At 41.6% G+C, this 24634-nt stretch overlaps 1 protein-coding gene across 1 annotated transcript in view; it reads left to right on the top strand.

The window, feature by feature from the left end:
• Nucleotides 1-24634, top strand: part of TMEM117 (transmembrane protein 117) — a 310171-nt gene that overhangs the window by 231177 nt on the left and 54360 nt on the right. Inside the window, exon 6 of the mRNA XM_074942172.1 lies at nt 7678-7837. Coding sequence (XP_074798273.1) covers nt 7678-7837 — 160 coding nt within the window. The remainder of the gene's footprint in view (nt 1-7677; nt 7838-24634) is intronic.

The following is a 24634-nucleotide window of genomic DNA, read 5'->3' as shown; positions in this document are numbered from 1 at the left end:
TCACAAAGTTCAGCCACCAGGTTAGCCGTGACATTATCGGGGATAGCGTTCTTGACGGCTTGTAGTCCATCTTTGTGTGGAATGTTGGTGTAGAGGGCTTCTACATCCATAGTGGCCAGGATGGTGTTATCAGGAAGATCACCGATGGATTGTAGTTTCCTCAGGAAGTCCGTGGTGTCTCGAAGGTAGCTGGGAGTGCTGGTAGCGTAGGGCCTGAGGAGGGAGTCTACGTAGCCAGACAATCCTGCTGTCAGGGTGCCAATGCCTGAGATGATGGGGCGCCCAGGATTTCCAGGCTTATGGATCTTGGGTAGTAGATAGAATATCCCAGGTCGGGGTTCCAGGGGTGTGTCTGTGCGGATTTGATCTTGTGCTTTTTCAGGGAGTTTCTTGAGCAAATGCTGTAGTTTCTTTTGGTAACTCTCAGTGGGTTCAGAGGGTAATGGCTTGTAGAAAGTGGTGTTGGAGAGCTGCCGAGCAGCCTCTTGTTCATATTCCGACCTATTCATGATGACAACAGCACCTCCTTTGTCAGCCTTTTTGATTATGATGTCAGAGTTGTTTCTGAGGCTGTGGATGGCATTGTGTTCCGCACGGCTGAGGTTATGGGGCAAGTGATGCTGCTTTTCCACAATTTCAGCCCGTGCACGTCGGCGGAAGCACTCTATGTAGAAGTCCAGTCTGCTGTTTCGACCTTCAGGAGGAGTCCACCTAGAATCCTTCTTTTTGTAGTGTTGGTAGGGAGGTCTCTGTGGATTAGTATGTTGTTCAGAGGTATGTTGGAAATATTCCTTGAGTCGGAGATGTCAAAAATAGGATTCTAGGTCACCACAGAACTGTATCATGTTCGTGGGGGTGGAGGGGCAGAAGGAGAGGCCCCGAGATAGGACAGTGCTTCTGCTGGGCTGAGAGTATAGTTGGATAGGTTAACAATATTGCTGGGTGGGTTGAGGGAACCATTGCTGTGGCCCCTTGTGGCATGTAGTAGTTTAGAAAGTTTAGTGTCCTTTTTCTTTTGTAGAGAAGCAAAGTGTGTGTTGTAAATGGCTTGTCTAGTTTTAGTAAAGTCCAGCCACGAGGAAGTTTGTGTGGAAGGTTGGTTTTTTATGAGAGTATCCATTTTTGAGAGCTCATTCTTAATCTTTCCCTGTTTGCTGTAGAGGATGTTGATCAGGTGATTCCGCAGTTTCTTTGAGAGAGTGTGGCACAAGCTGTCAGCATAGTCTGTGTGGTATGTAGATTGTAATGGATTTTTTACCTTCAGTCCTTTTGGTACGATGTCCATCTGTTTGCATTTGGAAAGGAAGGTGATGTCTGTCTGTATCTGTACAAGTTTTTTCATGCAGTTGATAGATTTCCACTCCATACGGCTAAATGCAGTGCCTTGCATAATGACAGGCTTCAGAGTAACAGCCGTGTTAGTCTGTATTCACAAAAAGAAAAGGAGTACTTGTGGCACCTTAGAGACTAACCAATTTATTTGAGCATAAGCTTTCGTGAGCTACAGCTCACTTCATCGGATGCATACTGTGGAAAGTGTAGAAGATCTTTACTCCTTTTCTTTTTGCGAATACAGACTAACACGGCTGTTACTCTGAAACCTAGAACAGCCACAGGTTCCTTTAACTTGTGCCTCCTGGCTGTGATCCTCCACAGACCATGTGCCATCTGAGAGTTGCCCAGGCACAGCTGCGTTCCGATCCCACTCCTCCTGACATGTTGTCTATGGAGAGGAGAGGGCGGCTGGTGGAAGACCTAGATGTAAATTGATTTTTCCACTAGCTGAGACATCTGTTCCATTGAGGAAACACATAGCAGGCTAAACACAGCCAGTTTCAACTGGTGCGTAAGAGCTGGCCCACAGGGAGAGACTCTGGTCCCCAAACTGTGAATTGGGGGTAATAATATTTAGTTACTGCACAGGGTGATATGAGGCACTGCATAAATGATGGATGTAAAGTGATAATTTAATTGTGTCTGTAAAGTTCTGTGTACAGTGAGTGGAAATTACTGTCAGTCAGAGGCAGAGGAGGGAATATGACTCAGGATTTCCAAGCTCCCACCACTTCCTCCCTCTACTAGACCTTTAGGGTGAGGGAGAAATATTAATTTTCTAGTATAAATTGTGAGTGGAAATGGGTTTTTCAGGCTTTTGAAAACATCTAGATAATGGCAAATACTAGACTTTTTTTTTCAGTATTTTGTAACATTCACCCCCAACCTCAGACACAGGGAGCCTTTGTCTCAGCCAGCAGGGGAAGGAAAACTCTGGGCCCTTTAAGGATTTCCCCCCCTCTTTTTTTAACTCCCCTCCTCGTGGGCACTCAGCATGCTCATGGGCTTGAGGAGGGAGGTACTGCTTGGCTGATTGGTTGGACGGAAGGGTGCAATGTAAGCCAGTTGGCTCCTATACACCTTAGGGGAGAGCTTAGAAACCTTTGCACCTGGCAGCAAAAGATTTGTGATTAGAGTAGGGCCAGATTTTTAGGTTTTTCTGTGGACAAGATGTTAGCTGTTTCTGGGGGGCTGGGAAGAATTTTTTCCCCCTCATTGCAAGCTAGAGAGGCCTGGGTGATATGGTGTTTATATATCTTCATCCCAGAAGCCAAGAGACCTGGTGGGAAGGGTAGGTTGTAAACTGTCTGTTGTCACTGCTTGGCAGGTATCCAGTGCAGGCAGGCATTCAATAGGGAGCCCAGTTTCCTGATAAGCTGGAATTGGAAGTGAATTTGGAACAGAATTTCCTAAAGAAACTGGGGAATGGTCCTGGGCCTCCTAATGTCTGGTACAGCAAAGAGACAACACTCTCTTCTTCATCCCCATAACTCTTGTCTAAGGGGAGGACGTGGGGTACCAGTTATGCTGTTCAGACCAGATTAATGGTGGGTGTGTAGTAGCTAAGGGCAGCCCTCCCCAGGTAGTATGGGTTACAAAGGAAAAGCGACCTGCACTGGATGACTTATTGCTGGATAGCTCATGTTACTTAATAAAGCTGTGGTCTAATTAAATGACATTTCTGGCGTCTTCTCTTTCCTTCTGGTGTGTCGGGACAATGCTCCAATTCTGCAAAAATTCAGTGAACTCAAAACCATACCAATTTTGTTTTTAAAAAATAGCTACAAAAAGACTTGTATTAAATATTTGGCTCTGCTCCAGTTTCATATGTTAAAAAAGGCAAGTGAACCTTACTTGTGTTCTGTTGAATTTAGCCATTTCAAATAGCTTTCCCTTTCTAGCATGACTGTTTTATTGCTATCAGACCTTAACTTAGCTGAAGTTCTTCTGGTTTACCCTGGTTTAAACATATAAAGAGCCAGATTTTCAAAAGTACATGTACCCAGATTTCATGCATGAAAACTCTAATTCTCATGTTCAACCTCTGTTTTGTGCATGCATCAAGATATGAGTACATGCAAATCAGGAACTGGGCACACACACTGGAATTTGTGTGCCTGCAGGTGAGGCAGGCATAAAATTGTGTGCAAGCTTTTTCATGTGCACGCCCTGGAATCCAGTAAGGCCCAAATCCTGGTGATACACCCAAATGACAACATGGTGCTGCCCATGGTAGTGCATGTAACTAAATATGTTACATGTGAGGTGATTACAATACAAATAAAAATAAATGTGTGATGCTTTGCTTCTGGTTTAACACTCTTGGAGGGTTCCTACAGGAGTAGTCTATTTGCTGCTGCAGCACTAGTTTACGGCTTGCTGTAAATAGCAGCCTACAGACCGGACCAACCATGTTCTGTGTGGTGATGATATGTTCTAACATATTTTCAAGATGTATCTGATAGTCCACTCGTGTGTGCAATGGTAGCAGGGCCACCTGGGAGGCAGGGAATGAGCCATTTGCCCCAGGACCCCCATTTCAGAGAGCCACCAAACTGAGTGGCATTGCAACCTGGTGCATGGGTCACAATGCTACTCAGATTTGGCCCAGCTGCCCCTCCATCAGGCTGAACCTGAGTGGCACTGTGATTCTGGAGCGGGGAGCCCAACTCAGCCCCTGTGGGACTGGAGCCACTGCTGCGGGGTTAGTGTGGGGCATGCCAGCTCTTCAACGCCCCACTCCATCCTTTTTTCATGAGTGTTTTTGTACCATTGGTGTTCGGGGGGGAGGGGCCTCACTTTCAGATTTTGCCCCAGGCCCACCTGCATGCCAGGATACTATCTAGATGCCCACATGAATACACTACTGCTTGTGTGAAGGTCTATGGCTTTTCCCTCCTGTACAGATGTCAGCAAGATTTATCTCTGTAAATGTATGTCTCTATCAGTGTCTATCTGTTTGCCGTTTTTTTACTCTACTGGGTATTGATCATGTCTGGAAGTATTCTCAAGTTTGTTCAGCCTTCTTCCCTAGCTGAAGAAAATGAGTAGAGTTTAAATGCCTTGGAATGAAGCCAAAAACAAATATTTATTTTTGGATGTGTCAGGGCCTGTAATGTGGGTTGTCCAGTGACTGGAGCCAGGAGTAGCATCGGGCTCGGGGTCATGCCATGAGTCAAGCCAGAGTCTGACTCAGAAATCATGCCAAGGGTCAAAGCCAGAGTTGGCAACTGGGGGTTGTAACAAGAACAGGGATGAGGTGTGGTAGCAGGCATGAGGAACAGGAACCAGGCAAGGAAGCAGGGACTTGGTTTCAAGGTCTGGGCAACAACAGGCCTAGCGACTAGTTGCTCGGGCAAGGGATGGGAGAGGAACAGGAAGCTTTACACCCAATGATGTCCAATCACTAGTCTGCTGTAAGTCATCTGACCCTGCTGAGTCAGCGGGTATAGCATCTGGGGTGGGGTATTAGCAGCAGTTGCCATGTCAGCCCTTGCAGCTTGATGGCACAGAGGATAAGGCTCCCGCATGGCAGCCCTACAAGCCTGGATTTGAAACTTGATTCCCACAAACACCCATTTCAAGGGTGATCCCTGGATGCCTTGGGGCCAGGCTGCTCAGGATGATTCCTGTGGAAGGCCCATACTTTTTCAGGGGTGTGCACATGATGAGTTGGCTCCCAAGAGAGTTTTTGGGCCCATAGCCCTCCCAATCAATCACAGAGTACAGGGTCTCTCTGTGACTTTGGAAGTCCAGGATGTCATGGACAAGGTACTCCTCGTGGTCTTGAACTTGAACCGGGGGTGGAGATGGCATATGCTGCCTGGGGAATGGATTGTCAAGGAAAGGCTTCAGGAGGGAGACATGTAAGACTTGGTGGATCTTCCAGGATCGAGGGAGTTGTAATTCAAATGATCTGCTGAGTAATAATGAAAGGGCCTTCTTATTGATGACCTAATTTGTGTGCAGGTCAGCTGGTCTGCAGATGTTTTGTGGACAGTTATATTTTCTGGCCTGCCTTTATAGTTGTGGCTTCTGGTGGTGTTTGTCAGCATGGCATTTGTAGGCTGTTTCGACCACTTCCAGATGCTCATTTAGGTTGTCTTGGGTTTAATGAATGGTCTGCACCAGATCAGAGGCAGCAGGAACCATTGTGGACAAGAGGACAGAAGGGTGGAAACAAGAATGAAAACCATGGCTGGAGGAAAAAGAGGCTGGATTGGGTAGAGGAGTATTCCACATTATATGCAAATGCAGTGATCAGGAATACCACAACCCAGTTGTTTTGGCAGTGGTTCAGGAAACAGTATAGGTGTTGTTTAAGCACCTGGTTGACCCATTCCAGTTGGCCAGTGGTGGTGTGTGGAGGATGCTTGGGGCCAGACATTTAGGAAGTGAAACTCCTAGATCAGCTGCTGCTGATTCAGAGCCTTGGCAGATTGTAGCTATTCTAGATTCTTATGGTTAGAAGATTAGGATGAGGTGTTTGACTCCCCCATGGTATTGTCGCCAAGTCTCCAATCCAGGCTTGATGGTGAGAACTCCTAGTCTGCTGTTTCATAAATGTGTTCAGTTGAGGTGAGTTGTCATGAAAAATATGCAAATGGATGCATTTCATGCTGGGACCCTGTTTCTTGGACAATACTACACAGAAGTGTCATACTCAAGGACAAAGGGTAGGTCAGGATCAGGGTGGACCAGATCTGGGGAAGATGTGAAAGTTATCTTCAGGAGTTCAAAGGCCTCTGGGGGCCAGTGAAACCTTACAGGTTTTTGGAGGATTGCAGTTATAGGGGCAGCGACCTTTGGCAATCCCAATGAATCTCTCAGAATCTCAGATGCTCCAGGGTTCTGCAATCCCACATTGCAGATACCTGCAATCCATGCACAGTCTGTTTGCTGACACGATGAACCCCAAAATTTGATGGATGATTGCTCAAATACACACTTCTCCAGTTTTCCATATAACCCCTGCTAGGGCAATTTTGTGAGAACTTCATGGACATGATGGTTGTGGCTTGCTTGACTACTGGAATAGAGTAAGATATCATCTAGATATGCCAACAAACTGGTCTAGGATATCCCAAAATATCTTGTTGATCAGGTGCTCAAAAGTGGTGGGAACATTGGTGAGTCCAAAGGGCATTACCAAATACTTGAAGTATCTATACCTTGTTCTAAAGTCTATCTTCCACTCATCCCCTGCCTGGATTTGAACTAGATTATATATTCTTCTGAGGTCCACTTTAATAAACACCCACACTGACTGTACTCAATCCAAGAGTTTGGGATTAATGGTAACGGGTAACAATTGCATATAGTTATTTGGTTCAGAGCTTTGTAGTCTACAAAGTCTCAGAGTGCTGTCTTTCTTCTTTGATAAAGGTACCAGGATGCCTTCAGGGGAGGCAGAGCAGTGGATAAAACGATTAGAATAGAACCTCAGAGTTACAAACACCTTGGGAAGTGAGCTTGTTCATAACTCTGAACAAAAGGTTATGGTTGTTCTTTCCAAAGTTTACAACTGAACATTGACTTAATACAGCTTTGAGACTTTACTATGCAGAAGAGAAATGTTGCTTTTAACCATCTTAATTTAAATGAAGCAAGCACAGAAACAGTTTCCTTACCTTGTCAAATCTTTATTTAAACTTTCCCTTTATTTTTTTAGTAGTTTACTTTTAACTAAGTACTGAACTGTTTTTGCTGTTTGTGTGTGTGTTTGGTCTCTGCTGCTGCCCGATTGCATATGTCTGGTTCCAAATGAGGTGTGTGGTTGACTGATATGTTCGTAACTCTGGTGTTCATAACTCTGAAGTGCTACTGTAGTTAGTTTTTTCTGGAGGTACTCCCTTAATGATGATAGCTCTGGTTTGGACATAGAATATATACGCCCAAATGGAACCTTGGCGCCGGGCTGAAAGTTGATGGGGGTAATCATAAACACAATGCAGTGGTAGTGAGTCTGCATTCCATTTTTCAAAGACACCGTGGCAGTCTTGGTACTTTTGCATGTAATTATTGGTTTATTGTATTACATTTGTCTTTATTAGTCTTTACAATATATATGAAAAGTATGAAACTGAAATATAAAATGATGTAGCTCAGCATTAATTTCTCAGCTTGTTTGGAAACAGCTAGCACATTTCTTTGCACTAAAGATCTGTTCAGTGCCTTTTATATCTTGAGTAAAATTACCTACTTTTACACAGAATTTTCTTCAAGCTCGCTTGGTCTGCAGTACAGTACGATAAAGTATTAGTTAACTGCTAGAGGAGAGAGAAAATCATGTAGAATTGTATTATACAGTATTGTTTCTGAAGTATTTTTTTCTCCTTGCAGGACTGTTCTATTTACTTTGACCTCTGCAGTTGTGCTTGTCATCACTACTGACTGGATCAGCTGGGACAAGTTGAATCGTGGATTTCTGCCAAGTGATGAGGTCTCAAGAGCCTTCCTGGCTTCTTTCATCTTAGTGTTTGACCTTCTTATTATCATGCAGGTACATTGTCTTAATGTTTCATTCAGGCTGCTGAAGCTGCCTAGTCACCGTATTTCCACTAGAGCAAACACTGTTCAACTGAGACTTCATAAAGTTAAATAAATGTTTTGTTTGCAATCACTACTGAGAGATTTTACATCAACAATTCTCAGGGACTTTGTAAAAAGCCAGTTGGCCTTTTATTGTGAAAACATTGCTGATTTGTTTTGCTAAGAGTGCCAGGTAAGAACTTGGTGACTTTCCAAATAGGAAGGTATCTTCTGCCAAAACTACACTGGGGGGAAAGGAGGGGGGGGAGGGAAGCTAGTCATTTTGTAAATGTAAAGCCTCTATTATGAGGATGAGAGAAAAAAAGAAAAAAAGACTGTCTGTCAGGTCAAAGGCTTACAATATTTGAAATGTACACAATATAGGGATGCATTTTTGTGATGAAAATTAAAACTTGCTCTCAATATTCAATATTTCCATTTTCATGTAAACAATATTTTGACAGTGACAGTTTGCTGCATTGCAATGTCTTTCACCAGTCAGTGTAACTAGGCAGATAATTTGTTGTACTCCTTCCAGTGGCTGCTCTTTGGTATCTGGAAATTAAGAAAGGAGTATATGCAGTAGACATAAGTCCAAACAACTTGTTTCATGTGCCATTATGCCTTACCCATCACCTCTGTCTATTGCTTGAGTTTTGTCATAGTGGTGTCTGAAGACAACTCTGATACTCTATCAAGAAAGGTCACTTTGGCTGACTTGGTGGCAGAGGCTGTCTGGTGTTCAAAATGACAAATGTTATTTGTCCGGGAGTTGCATCATTCTGTTAAAGTTTAATGAAGAGGTCCATAATAACTGGTTGGGTTTCCTCTTTTTTGGGCATGCTACCGCATCTTTGTTCACAATTACTGAAATCTATTCACAAAGGTAACCAAATTGAAGAAGTGTTCAGTTCTGTCTGATGAGGTACCAACTTTCCTGTAAATAGTGACAAGTATCCATCACCAGAGTAATTACCACAGAAGTGACAATGTCATGGCAGCTAGATTTTATCAGCACTGTGATGGGACATCAGAGGGGTATAAACTTCTACAGTTTTGCTTCATTTTAAGTGTCCAGGAGTAAACCAATGTGCTGTTTGTTGTTTGAATAGAAGGTTAAGAAAAGAAGTTCAGATTAAATGTCTAATGAGCCCTTCAGAGAGACAAGGTGGGTGAGGTAATATCTTTTATTGGACCAGCTTCTCTTGGTGAGTGAGTCCTTTATCATGCTTTCTTCTCTCCCATTCTGCATTTTACATTTAATTTGGTCTTTTAAAAAGATGCAAGAGGGTGTATAATAAATGGATCTACTTTTTGTAACTGTAATGAAAGCATGAATAGAAATGCACCAGACAGCCTCCTATCCTGCACTGACTATTGTGTGCCACATATAGAAATGGGGCTGTCTTAATCCCAAACTCATTATTAAACCATCCTTTGGAGTTTGAAAAATGAAGTCACCATATTTTGACCTTGGGGGTTTTGAGTTTAGAGAATTTTTATTTGAAAAGAACTGTCTCATGCCCTATTCCATATTTTTACGACGTAAAGTAAGACTTGCTCTAATTGCATATGTGTGTGTGTGTGTGTGTGTGTGTGTGTGTGTATGTATGTACATATAGTTGCTATTTTCTCTTCAAGGTTGGTAATGCAGTGTCCAGTGGCCAATTGAAGACATTGGTATGTTAGTGAATTTGAACAAAGCACAAAAAACACTGACACTTAACAGGAGCACCACATGAAGGTTGTCATCTTGCTCCAAATTTCTGTCTGTGACTGTGGTCACCAGGCACAAATGATGTAGCACATCAGATCTTAGTGTCCCCTTCGTTCTTTGGTCAGGGGCCTGAAATATATTCACCAGCTCACTGCTGAAGCAATGTGCTGGCTCTCAAATCTAGATATAAATTTGTGATCGTTGCTACCTATCCAAGCCATGTGAAAGAATGATGTTTGCACAGTGGAGTTACTTATTTTTAAAGGTTTCAGAGTAGCAGCCGTGTTAGTCTGTATTCGCAAAAAGAAAAGGAGGACTTGTGGCACCTCAGAGACTAACCAATTTATTTGAGCGTGAGCTTTCGTGAGCTACAGCTGCATCCCATGAAGTGAGCTGTAGCTCACGAAAGCGTATGCTCAAATAAATTGGTTAGTCTCTAAGGTGCCACAAGTCCTCCTGTTCTTTTCACTTTTTAAGATATTTATTCAGAATCCGCAACTAAGATAACACATTTTATTTGCATTGTGGTTGTAGTATCAGTGCTTTGCATGGGAATAAAACCAAGCTGACCCAGCACAGTATTGAATTACAAGCAACAATCAATATTAAAATCAGGACCCTGTGATTATACTAGAGGGAAACAAGCATATTTTGGAATTAAATATATGCACACATTCTCTTTAAGGGCAGTGGCAGTTTTTACAGATCTCAACAAGCTTTTCCAGCAGAATAGCAGACTAAACAAAAACCAGTATTGGGTTAAATCCTCTAATTTCCATGTGAGGATGATATTAATTAAGGGCACAGGTGAAATCTCATTTAGTGTTCTGAGTAGTGTATAGAAATATGTTTTTTCTGCATTTGAATGGTAGCATTACTCCTACCAATGTGGCAAAGTTTAGCAACAGTAGAAAAGTAACTGAGTTTGGAAAGCCATTCTTGATGCTGTGAAAAATAATTACATTAATGTAAAGGACAAGTTTGCTTGCTGAATATTATTAGAATTTACTATTTATACAGGCCCCCTGTAGAGCAAAGCACTTTAGAAACAAATAAAGAAGTGACAGGACCCTGCCCTGGTGGGCTAAAATTATAAATTAGACATAACATAGCAAGTGATGCCATAAACAGAGGGTGGCGGTGGGAATATGGGAGGCCAAGTGTTACCCAGGGAGAGATATTAAGTTATGCTGATTGTATTGTGCACTTCTTTTCACTTCCTTTTCGGGGCCAGGCAGCGTCAGGAAGCTATAGCCATGTCTTCCCTCCCCGCATCCAGGAGGAGAAGCCAGAGATCTCAGATGCCATTTGTTGAAATGTAGATTTGAGAGTCATGAATGTAGACACAGTAAATGAAGCCATGAAAGCAGATCCTGAGTTAGACTGAAAATCCACAGAGAGGAGAAAGTCAAGGAAGATCGGTAGGGGATGTTGACTGTTGAAGGCAGCAGATAGATCAAGAATGATAAGGTTGGAGAAGAGCTCCTTGGATCTGGCTACAGGCAACTCATGAGTGTACTTAATGAAAGCAATCTTTGTAGAGTGGAGCAGGCAGATGTGAGATTACACAGCACCCAGAAGAGAAAGGAGGGGAAGTTAAGGCCATGAGAATGTGGAGGTTAAAGGCAGGAGGGAGATGATTGGTAGTTGTATTTTTTTAAAAGAAAGAGAATGTGTAACCCACACACCTCCTGGGAGTGGTGTTCGGTCCCCTCTAGTGGCACCAAGACTACTTAGAGATGAATGCATCTGCTACAGCCTTAGCTAAGAGCCCTGGGGCTTTCGGCTCATGCAGTAGAGCAGGGATCGGCAACCTCTGGCACATGGCCCGCCAGGGTAAGCCCCCTGGTGGGCCAGGCCAGTTTGTTTACGAGCTGCGTCCGCAGGTTTGGCCAATCGCAACTTCCACTGGCCGCGGTTCACCGCTCCAGGCCAATGGGGGCTGCAGGAAGCAGCGCAGGCTGAGGGATGTGCTGGCCGTCGCTTTCCACAGCCCGCATTGGCCTAGGACGGCGAACTGTGGCCAGTGGGAGCCACAATCGGCCGAACCTGCAGACGCGGCAGGTAAACAAACTGGCGCAGCCCACCAGGGGGCTTACCCTGGTGGGCCATGTGCCAGAGGTTGCTGATCCTTGCAGTAGAAGCTCATGTATTTAGCTCCAGAGGTCCCAGGTTTAATCCCGCTTGATGATGACCAGGGTCTGTCAGTATTACAAATGCACATTTTTTCATGGTAAAACTAAAGTCCAACTTCAGACATGGTGGAAGCAGGTGCAAGTCCACTGACTTTAATGTGTGCTTAAACCAAGTCAGCATTTAGCCCCAGTTTTGTCATCCTTTCCCTACACTGAAGTTAATTAAGCTGTCCATGTTTGTGATTTGTTTGGTTGTATCTTTCCTGATACATGTAATGCCACAATCAACACGTACAGAGCCCTGCAAATCCATGGATATCAGCTTTATATCCGCATCCGCAGATGTGGATATCTGCAGACCATTTTTGCAGATTGGATGCATAAACAAATTTTGTATTTGCACAGGGCTCTAAATATAGGATCTCAAAGGTGGGAAAGCAGCTGTCTGCACCTCATAGTCTACGAGGTTGCTTCCCTGCCTTACAGATCCTATATTCCCTCACCTCCTGGCCCTGTACTTACTTACCTTGCGGAAGCAGCTGCCTCCCTCTCCAACTGACTTGATACGGCAATAATGAAGTCGGGAGAGGTTTCCTAAATAGCTTGGTTGCTTAAACCGCTGCAATAGGAGCATGTGGGATTTTGTTGCCTGCCTGGATCTATCACCTCCCCTTTCTCTGTATATGGGGGAGCGGGAAGGTGAGGAAGCAGTTTCATAAGCTATGAGCTGCATACAGCTTCTTCCCTGCCTTTGAGATCCTATATACAGTACACATGCATGCACACAGATTCTCCTCCTGAGAGGCACTGTGCTGCTGTGGGTGCGGTGCGCATGCGGATATAGATAAAAGATGGAGTGCGGATTGAAGGTCGGATATGAGTTGATTCTTGTGGATGCGGATTAAAGAGTCTAGACCACAAACCCCAAAGTACTCCATTTGGACAAGTTAGATTTCAGAGTGTGCATTACTTACTCTATGCAATACAATTTTTGATATCAAGTGTTTGAAGGAAGTTTCCTAATGGTTAGAAGCCAGTGACAGCTAGATGATTAAATACCATCTATCCAGAAGTGTTGGATCCCTGCAGAGTACGTTGTGAGCGCTTCCTGGACTCTGTGGAATTTTGAAAGATTGTGGAATATTTTTAGTATGTCTGTGGAGTTACACGGAGTAGAGGCCTTGCTGTGCACTTTACAAAGTTCAGGGTATACATTCCTATACTTCTTACAAATCATGACACTTTTTAACTGACAGAGCAATAAGATACAATGTCTGAGAGATATCAGAGCTCTGTAAGAATACTGTCACATTTAGTCATTTGTTTTCAATAGATGAAATTTATTTCTTCAGGAAACAGAATAAGCTCCAAAGTAGTACAGTGGAATAGGCAGAAAACAATGTTTATATCTCAGCCTCTTTGAAAAATTGTAGTTTGGGGATCTAGGGCCAAATCACGAAGCCCAAAAAGCCTGTATTGGTTAAAAAAAATGACCTGGTTTAGAGGGGAACTGTAGGTAGCTATACAAAAATTAAAATATGTATAACAAATGAAAGAAAGGGGAAGTTGATCATAATGAATATGAATCACAAACTAGGAATGGTAGAAAACTGATAAGGAAAGCAAAAGGACACAAAAAGAAATCCATGGCCAACAGAGTTAAGAACAATAAAGGGAGTTTAGTATATTAAGAGGGAAAATCCTAACAATGGCATTGGTCCATTCCTAGATAGAAATAGTAGAATTATCAATAATAATGCAGAAAAGGCAGAGTGCTCGATAAATATTTCTGTTCTGTATTGGGGGGGGGAGATGATGTAGTTATATAATAACATTCTTCTTGAGCAGAAAGAACCCACAACAGAGGGAGAGAGCATGGTGGCGGAGTGAGCTTCCACGGTAAGGAGAGTTTGGCTACAGTAAGAGTTCAGCTGCAGCAGGGGAGGCTGAGGGATCATAACAATTAGAAAGGCGCCAAGTCCCCAAGAAAAATAATGGACAGGAAAAAAAATACATTTACCCAACACACCCATAACTTAAGCTACATAAAAAAAGTCACAAGAGTAAAACAATGCATGCAGAAGAACAGCAGCAAGATGGGGACTACCCAGTTTATTGCACAGAGTGCACCATGTATGATTATCTGCCTCATGGACAGGTGGTATATGTGTGTGTGCAGTGCAAGCAACTCATGTATCTCAGAGACAGAGGCTGGAGGAGCAAAGGGAGACAGAAAGGTACATGGAGGAGATGTTTAGAGACATAGTAGAAAGGCTCAGACCCCAAATCAAACAAGATATATACCCCAAGTCAAAAAAGATAGTAAGAGGCCCAAAAGAATGTCACCATGGCTGAATAACAGAGTAATGGAGCCTGTTAGAGGCAAAAAGGCATCCTTTAAAATCTGGAAATCAAATCCTAATGAGGAAAATAAGAAGGAGCACAAACTCTGCAAGTAAAATGTAAAGGTATAAGTGTGAGGCAAACCCGCAGCCTGACCAGGGCTTCAAGCATACTTCAGCAGCCTATCCCTAAGCTGGGCCTGTGTCAGATGATCCCCTGGCACAGGTATTTCACTGACCACTCCAGAGCTGCAAGTTAGTCTGTGCAACAGCACTACCCAGCCAGGAATGCTCCCGCTGCCTCTCAGTGTAACAAACTCCCTAGGCTTCTGGCCTGCCCTGGATCCAGTACCTGTTCCTGCCCCAGCCTTGATTGAGCTTTGTTCCGCCTGCTCCTGCCTTGTTCAGGCCCTTCTGTGACCCTGCTTCAGCCCTGTTACTGACCCATTCCAGCCCTGCATCTCCCTCTTGACCCCCAGATCCTTGGACTTACTTCAACCCACCTTCAGTCCTTGGCCTGCATCTGGACTCCGACTACGATACTGACCTGGCTTGTCTATGAACTCTGACCTCAGTTCTGACCCATAACCTGTCTCCAGCCCTGATTTCAACACTGCCCTCGGCCCACTCCTGACCCTACATCAGGCTTTGACCACTGTACCAACCACCAGCCTTTACTGCCTGGAACCAGAACCTGACACTAAGGCAGACCAAGAAAAAAATTGAGAAGCGACTTGCTAAAGATGCGAAAACTAAGAGTAAAAAAATGTTAAGTACATGAGAAGCAGAAAGCCTGCCAAACAGACAGTGGGGCCATTAGATGACAAAGTTGTTAAAAGCTAAATTAATTATTTGCATTGGTCTTTAGTGCAGAGGATGTGGGGAAGATACCTACATTCGAGCAATTCTTTTTGGATGATAAATCTGAGGTACTGTCCCAAATTGATGAGATTACAAGTTTGGTAGATAAAGATACTAAGAGCTCTGTAAGGCTTTTACATGGTACCACATGGCATTTGATTAAAAAACTAAAACAATATATAAAACATGGCACACATTAAATGGTTTAAAAGCTGGCCAACTGATAAGTCTCAAAACGTAATTGTAAACAGGGAATTGTCATTGAGTAGGTGTGTTTCTAGTGGGACTTCTCTAGGAGCAGTTATCAGCCCTATACTATTTAACATTTTTATCAATGTCCTTGAAGAAAACTTATAATCATCACTGATAAAGTTTGCAGATATCACAAAAATTGGGGGAGTTGTAAATTATGAAGAGGACAGGTCACTGATTCAGAACGGTCTAGAATACTTGGTAAACTGGGCTCAAGCAAATAATATGGATTTTAATGTGGCTAAATGTAAATGTATACATCTGAGAATAAAGAATGTGGGCCATACTTACAGGTTGGAGGACACGGTTCTGGGAAGCTGTGACTCTGAAAAAAGATTTGGGGGTCCTAGTGGATAATCAGCTGAACATGAATTTCCGGTGTGACACTGTGGCCAAAACAGCTCATGAGATCCTGGGATGCATAAACAGAAGAATCTCAAGTATGAATAGAGAGGTTATTTGACCTCTATGTTTGGCATTGGTGCAACTGCTCCTGGAATACTTTGTCCCCCAGTTCTGGTGCCCTCAATTCAAGAAGGATGTTGATAAATTGGAGAGGGTTCAGAGAAAAGCTACAAAAATGAAAAAGGATTATAAAATATGCCTTATGGAGGTAGACTCAAAGAGATCAATCTCTTTAGTTTAACAAAGAAAAGGCTAAGGGGTCACTTGATCACAGTCTATAAATAACTGCCCGGGAAACAAATATTTAATAATGGGCTCTTCAATCTAGCAGAGAAAGATATAGCATGATCCAATGGCTGGACGCTGAAGATAGACAAATTCAGACTGGAAATAAAGCATGAATTTTTGACAAAGAGGGATTAATCATTGAAACAATTTACCAAGGGCTCCTGGTAGATTCTCCGTCACTGGCAATTTTTAAATCAAGATTCAGTGTTTTTCTGAAAGATCTGCTCTAGAAATTTTTTTTAGGAAGTTCTATGGCCTGTGTTAGACAGGGGGTCAGACTAGTTGATCACAATGGTTCTTTCTGGTCTTGGAATCTATGAATCTATGGTCACTTACTCAAGTAATCCCATTGAAATCAAATGGGACTCTTTTTATAAATAAGTCAAGCAGAATTTGGCCCACTGGATCACTTGAGGGGAAATATGATCAAATAGGTTCAGATAGTTTGCAGTCTTCCTCATCACAGGTGCTGGCTCTCTGTTAATATGGAGATTAGAAGGTATATAGCAAAGATTTTAATATTTTCCATTCTCCTGTAGATCCTTTCCCAAGTCTCTTAATCTGTTTCTCTGCTGAAGAAAGTAGTTAATTTAGGCATTTCTTAATTACTGTAAACCCAATATTATTAATGAATATACATGTGCCCCCAGATGAGGTAATGCATTTGGATGTACTTTACAGAGAATAATAATCATATTGCTTCATTTCAACAATCTGTTTTATTATTCAAAGCACTTATACTGTACCCCTTTCATTCGACACAAAATTTTAGGAGGAATAATTCTCATGCTAACTCATACTTAAAAAAATCTCATGCATCCTCAGTGTCAAGAAGAAGAGTTAAACAGTAGCAGGTTAGTAACTGGTAGAACCAGAAGGAAAGTTTCACAAGTGAGAGATTGATATGACTGAGAAGTGGAAACTTGAATAGGGAATCCTTTTAGGAGATAAAACCATAACCACGAAGACTAGCATGTAGAATACCAGACCTAATGGATGATTCAAAAGACTTCCATACTTTCCTAGTCATATACAGTACATAGATACTGTCATAGTTTGTCATTAAATATGAACTATTCACGAGAACTTTTACTATAGAAAATGTTTTCTAATTCCTATGTTTTCTGATGGCATCAGTTCTTTATTGCTGAATTCAGAAATGCTATCTTCTCACTTACAATTTAAGAAACTAGAATCTTGAGGAACTTGTGATATAAAGTCAATGATAACTGCTGAACTTGAAAACACAGAGTTGTTATACTTAAATTGTTTCCAGACCTCCCCTGAAAATAAGTTATGTGCTGTAATTAATAATGAACATATTTAACAATGCTTTTTGTAATTTCTTCTCTAGAGCTGATAGTGTACCTTTGGATGACAAATATTAATATGGAGAGTAGAAGTTTGGTAGATAGAAAAGATTTTAATATTTATCATTTTCCTATAAGTATTTTCCCCAGCCTCTTCATCTGTTTCCCTGCTAAAGAAAATAGTTTATTTAGACATTTCCTAACTCTGGCATTATGAATGTTTTAATTATGTCATTGGTAAGCCATGTATTATATAGACAAAATCAACAAGATTCTGATCTCATTTACATCTGTATAAAGCAGGAGCAACTCTATTTACTTTTAGTTAATATGGGTTTACACCAATGTATTGGTTACGTAGATTAGAATCTGCTCCAATGAATGGTTAATTTGTATAGTACATTAAAAAAGTTTCAGTTAGCAATAAGCTGTTGATTTGCTTAGCTATAAAGAGTAAAAAAACAAACCCTTCTATCTGTACATAGAAGAGGTAAGATTTACATTCTTCCCAATTCTTTAGAAAATCTACACATCTTTATCAGTCTGATTTTCCCTTAACTTATTCTGGTTTTACACTACTGTAACACTATCGACTGGTGAAATTAATTTACAATTGATGTAAATGAGAGGAGAATCCGGATTTACTCTTATGTACGTGAGAGGAGGCCCCATAAGTATAGTTTTTTTGAAACATAGTGAAGATATGATTTTGTGGTTAATGGACAAAGCTGGAAGTACAAAACAAAATAACTTCATTTATGCATTCTTTTGAGAACACTGTCCTCACAGTTGTACATTTAGTTCAGGAACGGTGTACATGTTTCCCCATTTCCTGACAAGCAACAGAAGAAAATGTCCATGCACAGTTTGTTCCTGAGGCAGTTTCCAAAATTTGAATGAAGAACCCAAGAAAAAGCTCTCCCTTTCGTGATCTGGTTATTAATGTGCTCCTTTCCCAATTTGCATGTTGTTTGTTTGGATTTGGTTTCAGCAAATGTGCTTGTAAAAACTTCCCATTCACTGTGAAAACTTCTAAAGAAGTGAATCTGTGAATGTCACAGTAGTTTCCATCATGCTTTTATTGGGTTTTGTAACATTTGAAAGCACAGGAAAATGAGCAAACACTAGCCAAACCCATTAAGAGGCAGCTATACTAATGAAGTTGGCAGCTATTTTGGAACTTTTCTGACATTTAGGTATTCTGTATGTGAGACACTGTTACATAATTTTTTTATTTGCTACTGTTTTTCAGGAGGAAGATTTAGACATAAGGGCAGGTGTTCAGTGAGTGATATTCTAAAGGAGTCAAGATAAATGAGTTTCACAAAAATATGACAGCAGGTCGAAGTCTCTCACTTATGTTCCTGGCCATTGTCACATGGCAATATTTTATGGTTAGGAGCAGTAAACACTAAGCTATTTCTTTCACTGGTTAAATGAAGGATTCTCTCTAGCTCAAAGTATATCGCCTTTCACTGGCATCTGCAACACAGCATTGTTTTAAGTTTTATCAGGTATTTTGAAGATGGGTTGTATTCAGTTAACTGCACAGTTTTTGCCTGTAATCCCTTATAGTAAAGGATGATTCCACAGCACTGCGTCTCTCTCCATGACGTCTATGAATACTGAAATGCCTAGGAAGCATCAACTCCTCTTGCCTTATAACCCAACTTACAATTCATGGATAATATGAATCACTATGGTAGACTCAAGCTCATTCATAAACACAATTTCAGAAACATATTTGTAATGCTCCCTATGCCTTTAGTGATATCACTACAGTTCCTGCTGTTGGCTCAGGCACTGATCTTTCTGGCCTATCCTGCAATTGCTGTCTTTTCTGTATCTGCCATCTCTGCTGCTGTTTTTTGCATTTGCATCAGTATTACATTTCTCAGTGCTAAAGCATTTTGTTCATTTTCCCCTTACAGTTTTCTCTCCCTCTGGGCCAAGTCCTGGCCCTGCCTGTTTCATGGTATGGAACTCTATGGAGTGGCAGAGCTGTGTATGCTGAAGTGCTCTCTGAGCTCCTCTCTCATGTCTCCTCAGAGGCACTTCCCAAAGGCTTCCTTGGATGCTTTCTGTGAGCATTCCTGTAAATCTGCCCACAGGTGCAGTCAGTGGGAACAGGGAATGGATCACTTGATGATTACCTGTTCTGTTCATTCCCTCTGGGGCACCTGGTATTAGCCACTGTCGGAAGACAGGATACTAGGCTAAATGGACCTTTGGTCTGATCCAATATGATCCATTCTTATGTTCTTATTAACAGGTTCTTTCCTGTCTGTCACTCATCCAGATGGACTAAGTGGGCCAGTGTGGCCCCCAACAATGATTCCCTAGCTGACAGTTCAGGAATGGATTTCAGGTTCCCGTGGGGTGCAGATACCACTTGCCTAGTGGAGAGAGACGTGTGAGAACTCAGAACAACCAGCGCATGATCCTCATTCCACCACCTCCCCCACACTGACATATTCTGTGATGAGAGCAATGGGAAAAGAGAGGTGATGTATCTGTAGAAGAAATGATCTAAGAAGTGGCTGATTCTTTAGCTGTTCTCCTTGAGCAGCCCCTCTGTATCCCATTGGTGCCTAGTCTGATTATTGTCAGAATAGGTCAGGTCAGTTCCTTGCCAGCAAGCATGGGAGTAAGAGATTTCCATGCCCCTTGTTTCTGCATATAGCTCATGAATTTGTCTTTTATCTCCAGCTTCCCATCCATAATCCTTGCTCTGTAGGTTTTGCCAGGAAATAAAGTAGAGCTGTGCCTCTCATACTAAGAGTGCTAGTCTTCTGGGTTTCCTTTTTCATATTAAGAATTAGTTTTGTCTTTGGAAATGAATTAAAATAAAACCCATTACTTTTATTATGCATGGAATCTGAATGGAAACTTCTCTTTGGGGATGAATTTAATATTGCAAATAGAATGGTGTGAAATAGTCATAGCTAGGGCCCTACCAATTTCACTGCTGTGAAAAATGTGCCACGGGCCGTGAAATCTGAGCTCCCCCATGAAATCCAGCTATTGTAGGGGAGACCAGATTTCACAGAGTTGGGCAGCCGGAGAGCAGTGGCCGCTGGCTGAGAGCCCAGCTCCAAAGGCAGCACCATCACCAGCAGCAGCGCAGAAGTGAGGGTGGCATGGATTATGCCAGGTGCTTTGTAAAACAGGAGTTGCAGGAATTATTGTATTTTGAAGTCTGCTTCTCCTTCTGCATTAATAGAGGATGGTTGGGCTTGTGGTTAAAATACTGAATTGAGTCTCAGGTGATACAGATTCAATTCATGGCACCACCAGACTGCCTCTGTAACCTTGAGGAAAGTATGTAAGGCCATATCCTCAGTTTGATAAAGTGGTATATGTCCACTGAGCTCCAGTTTACACCGGCTGAGGATTTAGCCCTTAATATACATGTCACAGTTCCCCATCTGTTAAAGGTGAATAATACTTTCTTTCTCCCACCCTTTGTGTGTCTTGTCTATTTAGCCTGTAAGCTCTTCAACAAGGGACTGTCTCTTACTATGTACAGCATCTAGTATAATATGGCCCCAATCTTATTAGGGGCCTCTAGGTAATACTGTAATATAAAACTATGTATAAGTAAGGCCCTATTTAATGTGTGATAGTGCAGAAATTGCAGATCCTGCAATATTAGGCTTCCACCAGTTTTGATTTTAATTATGTTACTTTGTACAGTCCACAATTTTGCATACATTTTGAGGTTTGCAACACATGTTTTTCCCCATTAATACAGAAGAACTCCGTTTATCAGAGCTGATAGTGGCTGGGGCTTGGGCTGTCAGGCCCATTCATTAATGACTGTAATATAGTTGCAGCAAACTGTCTGGTTTAAAAAAATTAGCAGGCACAACATCATATTTGAATGTGTATATTGTTCCAGCAAATTTTTCTTAAACAAACATATCTTCCCTGGCTTTTCCAAATTACCGCAATTAATAGGGGTCCATTATTACTTTTCTGCGATTTTCCATGTCTTGTCCACAACTCAGCTGCAATTATTTGACAATCATGCCACAATTCAAGTAATAATAATAATAAAAAAATAATAATAACAACAACAATAAAAATAATAAGAACAGTTGACTTACCATTGGCCACAGTCTTTCCCTTTTACCTTGTATCTGTTGTGCTGATGCCGTTATTACAGGCCTAGTGTTTGCATCACATGATTGAGCGGTTCTGCAAAAGTGGACATAGCATTGTTCATATACTGTTCAAACCGCCAATATTGCCAAAAGTCACAGAAAAGCAAAATTCTAGGAACAAGAAAAGGCCTACATTCTTTGCAATTTTTTTTCTGTTTTCTCACAGCCCTAATTGCAGCTCTAATACAAAGCAAAGCCCTTGTAGTGATTATCCATCTGCTGTAGTCACTTTCTGATAGACTTCATTGTTATGTGATGTATGTATGATGATTGCTTTGTTGTTTTGTTTTTTTTGTTTCTGTGGCACTTTAACATGACAGGTTTCAGAGTAGCAGCCATGTTAGTCTGTATTCGCAAAAAGGAGGACTTGTGGCACCTTAGAGACTAACCAATTTATTTGAGCATAAGCTTTCGTGAGTGAGCTGTAGCTCACGAAAGCTTATGCTCAAATAAATTGGTTAGTCTCTAAGGTGCCACAATACTCCTTTTCTTTTAACATGACAGTAGTTAAGAGGCTATGAGCATTTTGACTATCTAAAGCAACATTCAGAAATATATCATTTGACCAAGAAAATCTAGTCCAGACTGAAACTTGTTACACAATTTCTCATCTTAGTGTTATGGGGTTTTTAATTGATTCAACTATTTTTAAGTTGTAGAATCTTGAAATACCTAAGAACAACTGTGTGAATGAAAAACAGAATGAAAGTTCTAACTTGCCTTAGTCAGACCCTTAATATTACCTTAAGGTAATTCTGTTTCTATTCATATTTTTAATAGAGCTATATGGAGTGCTGGGTTTTACAGGACTCACTGATTGAAGGAATAATATTTGGGCATGCAGATATACTTAGCAATAATATTGAACACAGTAAATAAGAGGGTCCAGAACAACTTGTTCCTTATTAGACTTATTGTATAGACGAGTAACAGCAGGATAAAATATGCATCATGTTCTCAGTCTGAGTGCATAATTTCTGCAAAGCTTATTAAATGGCAGTTTACATTTCCTTAGAAAGTTTGATATAGTACGTTAACTGAAAGACTTGCTTATTTTTATTGCCTTTGAGTTCCTGTAATGTACAATAAAGCTGCTGCATTCTTTTGCATAACAAAAGGGATGTGCATAGTTAATCACTGAGTGTCTTGGGATAATGAGTGCATTAGGTATTTTAGCATCTGTTATAGTTAGACTTTACTGTGACCATTAATAGATAATTCTCACACTGTACAGAGATAGGGAAATTATTTTTTCCCAGTGTTACACAGCAATTTGAAGTGATAGTTGTAGTATTTTCTTGCTTCAAACTAGCATTTAATTACTCAACTATGTTGCATGTGGAGTCAGGTCCGTGTGGACAAGGACAATACAGCTGGAGTCTTAATTCAGCAAGATTTCCAGTCTCCCACAGGGAGAAACTAAAAAGAAACTAAAAAGATTTTAAAGTTTCAGTATTTCTTAGTATCTAACTGGGTTTGCCTGGCTGTCTTGTAATACTTATTACAGAGAATGGATTCCCCAGCATAACACTTAACAGATCTGACAGCTAGACAGGGGATGAGCACTGCATGACACAGTATGAATCTGTTTTTGCCACTGGAGAGCAATGACAACATGCCTATAACAAGTACACAAACAGTCTCTGTCACTGACTGTAGCCAGTCTGGAACCTTCTTATGTCTCATCTGGCCTCAAAAAATGAACCCATTCTCCACCTTCTCTCAGCTAAATAGATTACCCTTTTAGTACAATTACAACATTGTTTTTAGAGTAGCAGCCGTGTTAGTCTGTATCTGCAAAAAGAAAAGGAGGACTCGTGGCACCTTAGAGATGAACAAATTTATTTGAGCATAAGCTTTCGTGAGCTACAGCTCACTTCATCGGATGCATTCAGTGGATGCATCCGATGAAGTGAGCTGTAGCTCACGAAAGCTTATGCTCAAATAAATGTGTTAGTCTCTAAGGTGCCGCGAGTCCTCCTTTTCTTTTAACATTGTTTTTAGTGTCCCTAGAGCTCTGAAGGAGTTCAACATTGAGTGGTGTGCTATGGGAGCAATAGCACGCTGTCACTGTCTTTGAAATAATATGAAGAGTGCTAAGTACGTTCAGGCTACAGTTTATATTGAGAAAGTGGCATATCTCAAAGCCCTTTCCAAACCTCTGATTCTACTGGTGCAGCACTGTGTAGTTTCTATGCAATATCTCATTGGCATTTCCTCAGCGTAACTCCAGCAGTCACTGGAAGTGCTGTACAAGTCTTCTTGTAGGCCACTAGGTAGAAGCAGTGAATTGCTTCTATCCTGTAAGTGCCTATTTAGTCTGTGAGAATTCCATCCTTGGCAGAGCTGGTGGACTCTTGGTTGCGAAAGCAGTAATCCTATGACACCTGCTAAAAGAGAATCTCCAATAGCTGGCGGCAGCAGCAGCAGAACTGGCTTCAGCTGATCAAGAGAGGTGTGGATTTCTAATGTAAGATTTCAAAAGGGCTCAATGCTGACCTTCCTCTGTTCCCATTAGAGTCAGTGTAGAGAATCAGCTGGTGTAAAAGTGGCATAGCTGGCTCAATGCCACCCCTTCCCACTCCACCAGCAGAGACAGCATGCCAGAGGCAGGATGCAGCACGGCTAGTACATTCTGTGATCCAGCAGTTTCTCAGTACAACAGCTTCAAAAGGCCATTACATACCAGTGCAATTTAGGTAAGCTAGGAGGCCAGCTCTAAGTAATGTCAGGGGCTGAAGCAGCTCCTGGTTGGCCACAGGACTTGTGGGCGGGGTGGGGAGGGAAGGTGGTAGAAAGGGAAATTTGTTTCCCTACCACTCACACATGTATAGGTTCACTGAGCATAGGTTCAACCCCACATATGCAAATGCTGAGAGAGTTCTTTTATTACACTATTTCCTACATCAGGTGTGGTCTGAGGAATTAAATGTGTGTCTAGATGATTTATTCTAGTGACTGTAGATGTAAATGAGAAAATAATGCAAATTTCTTCTTACATCTATCTTGTTATAGATTTAAGAATATAATCTTATAATCCTTCTTGGATGGCTCTTGTCTTTTAGATTCTCTCCAGTGTTCTCTCCTGCTTGGCTACAATGTGCAGTACACATCAAGGTTAGAAATTAAATTTACTTCTATTTTCAGAAGTAGGCACCCAAAGCAAACAATCCTGAACAGCAACAAATGATGCAATTCCCAGAATGCAACTTACTTTAGAATAGGTTGCAAAACAAAAGATAGCAGCAACAACAACAGCAATCTTCTCAGGCAGCCAATGTTAAGGGAAGTA

This window comes from Natator depressus, chromosome 1 (assembly GCF_965152275.1).
Source record: "Natator depressus isolate rNatDep1 chromosome 1, rNatDep2.hap1, whole genome shotgun sequence".
Classification (NCBI taxonomy): Eukaryota; Metazoa; Chordata; order Testudines; family Cheloniidae; genus Natator; species Natator depressus.
Note: the sequence above shows the minus strand (reverse complement) of the source record. Positions and strands in the feature narration are given on the sequence as shown.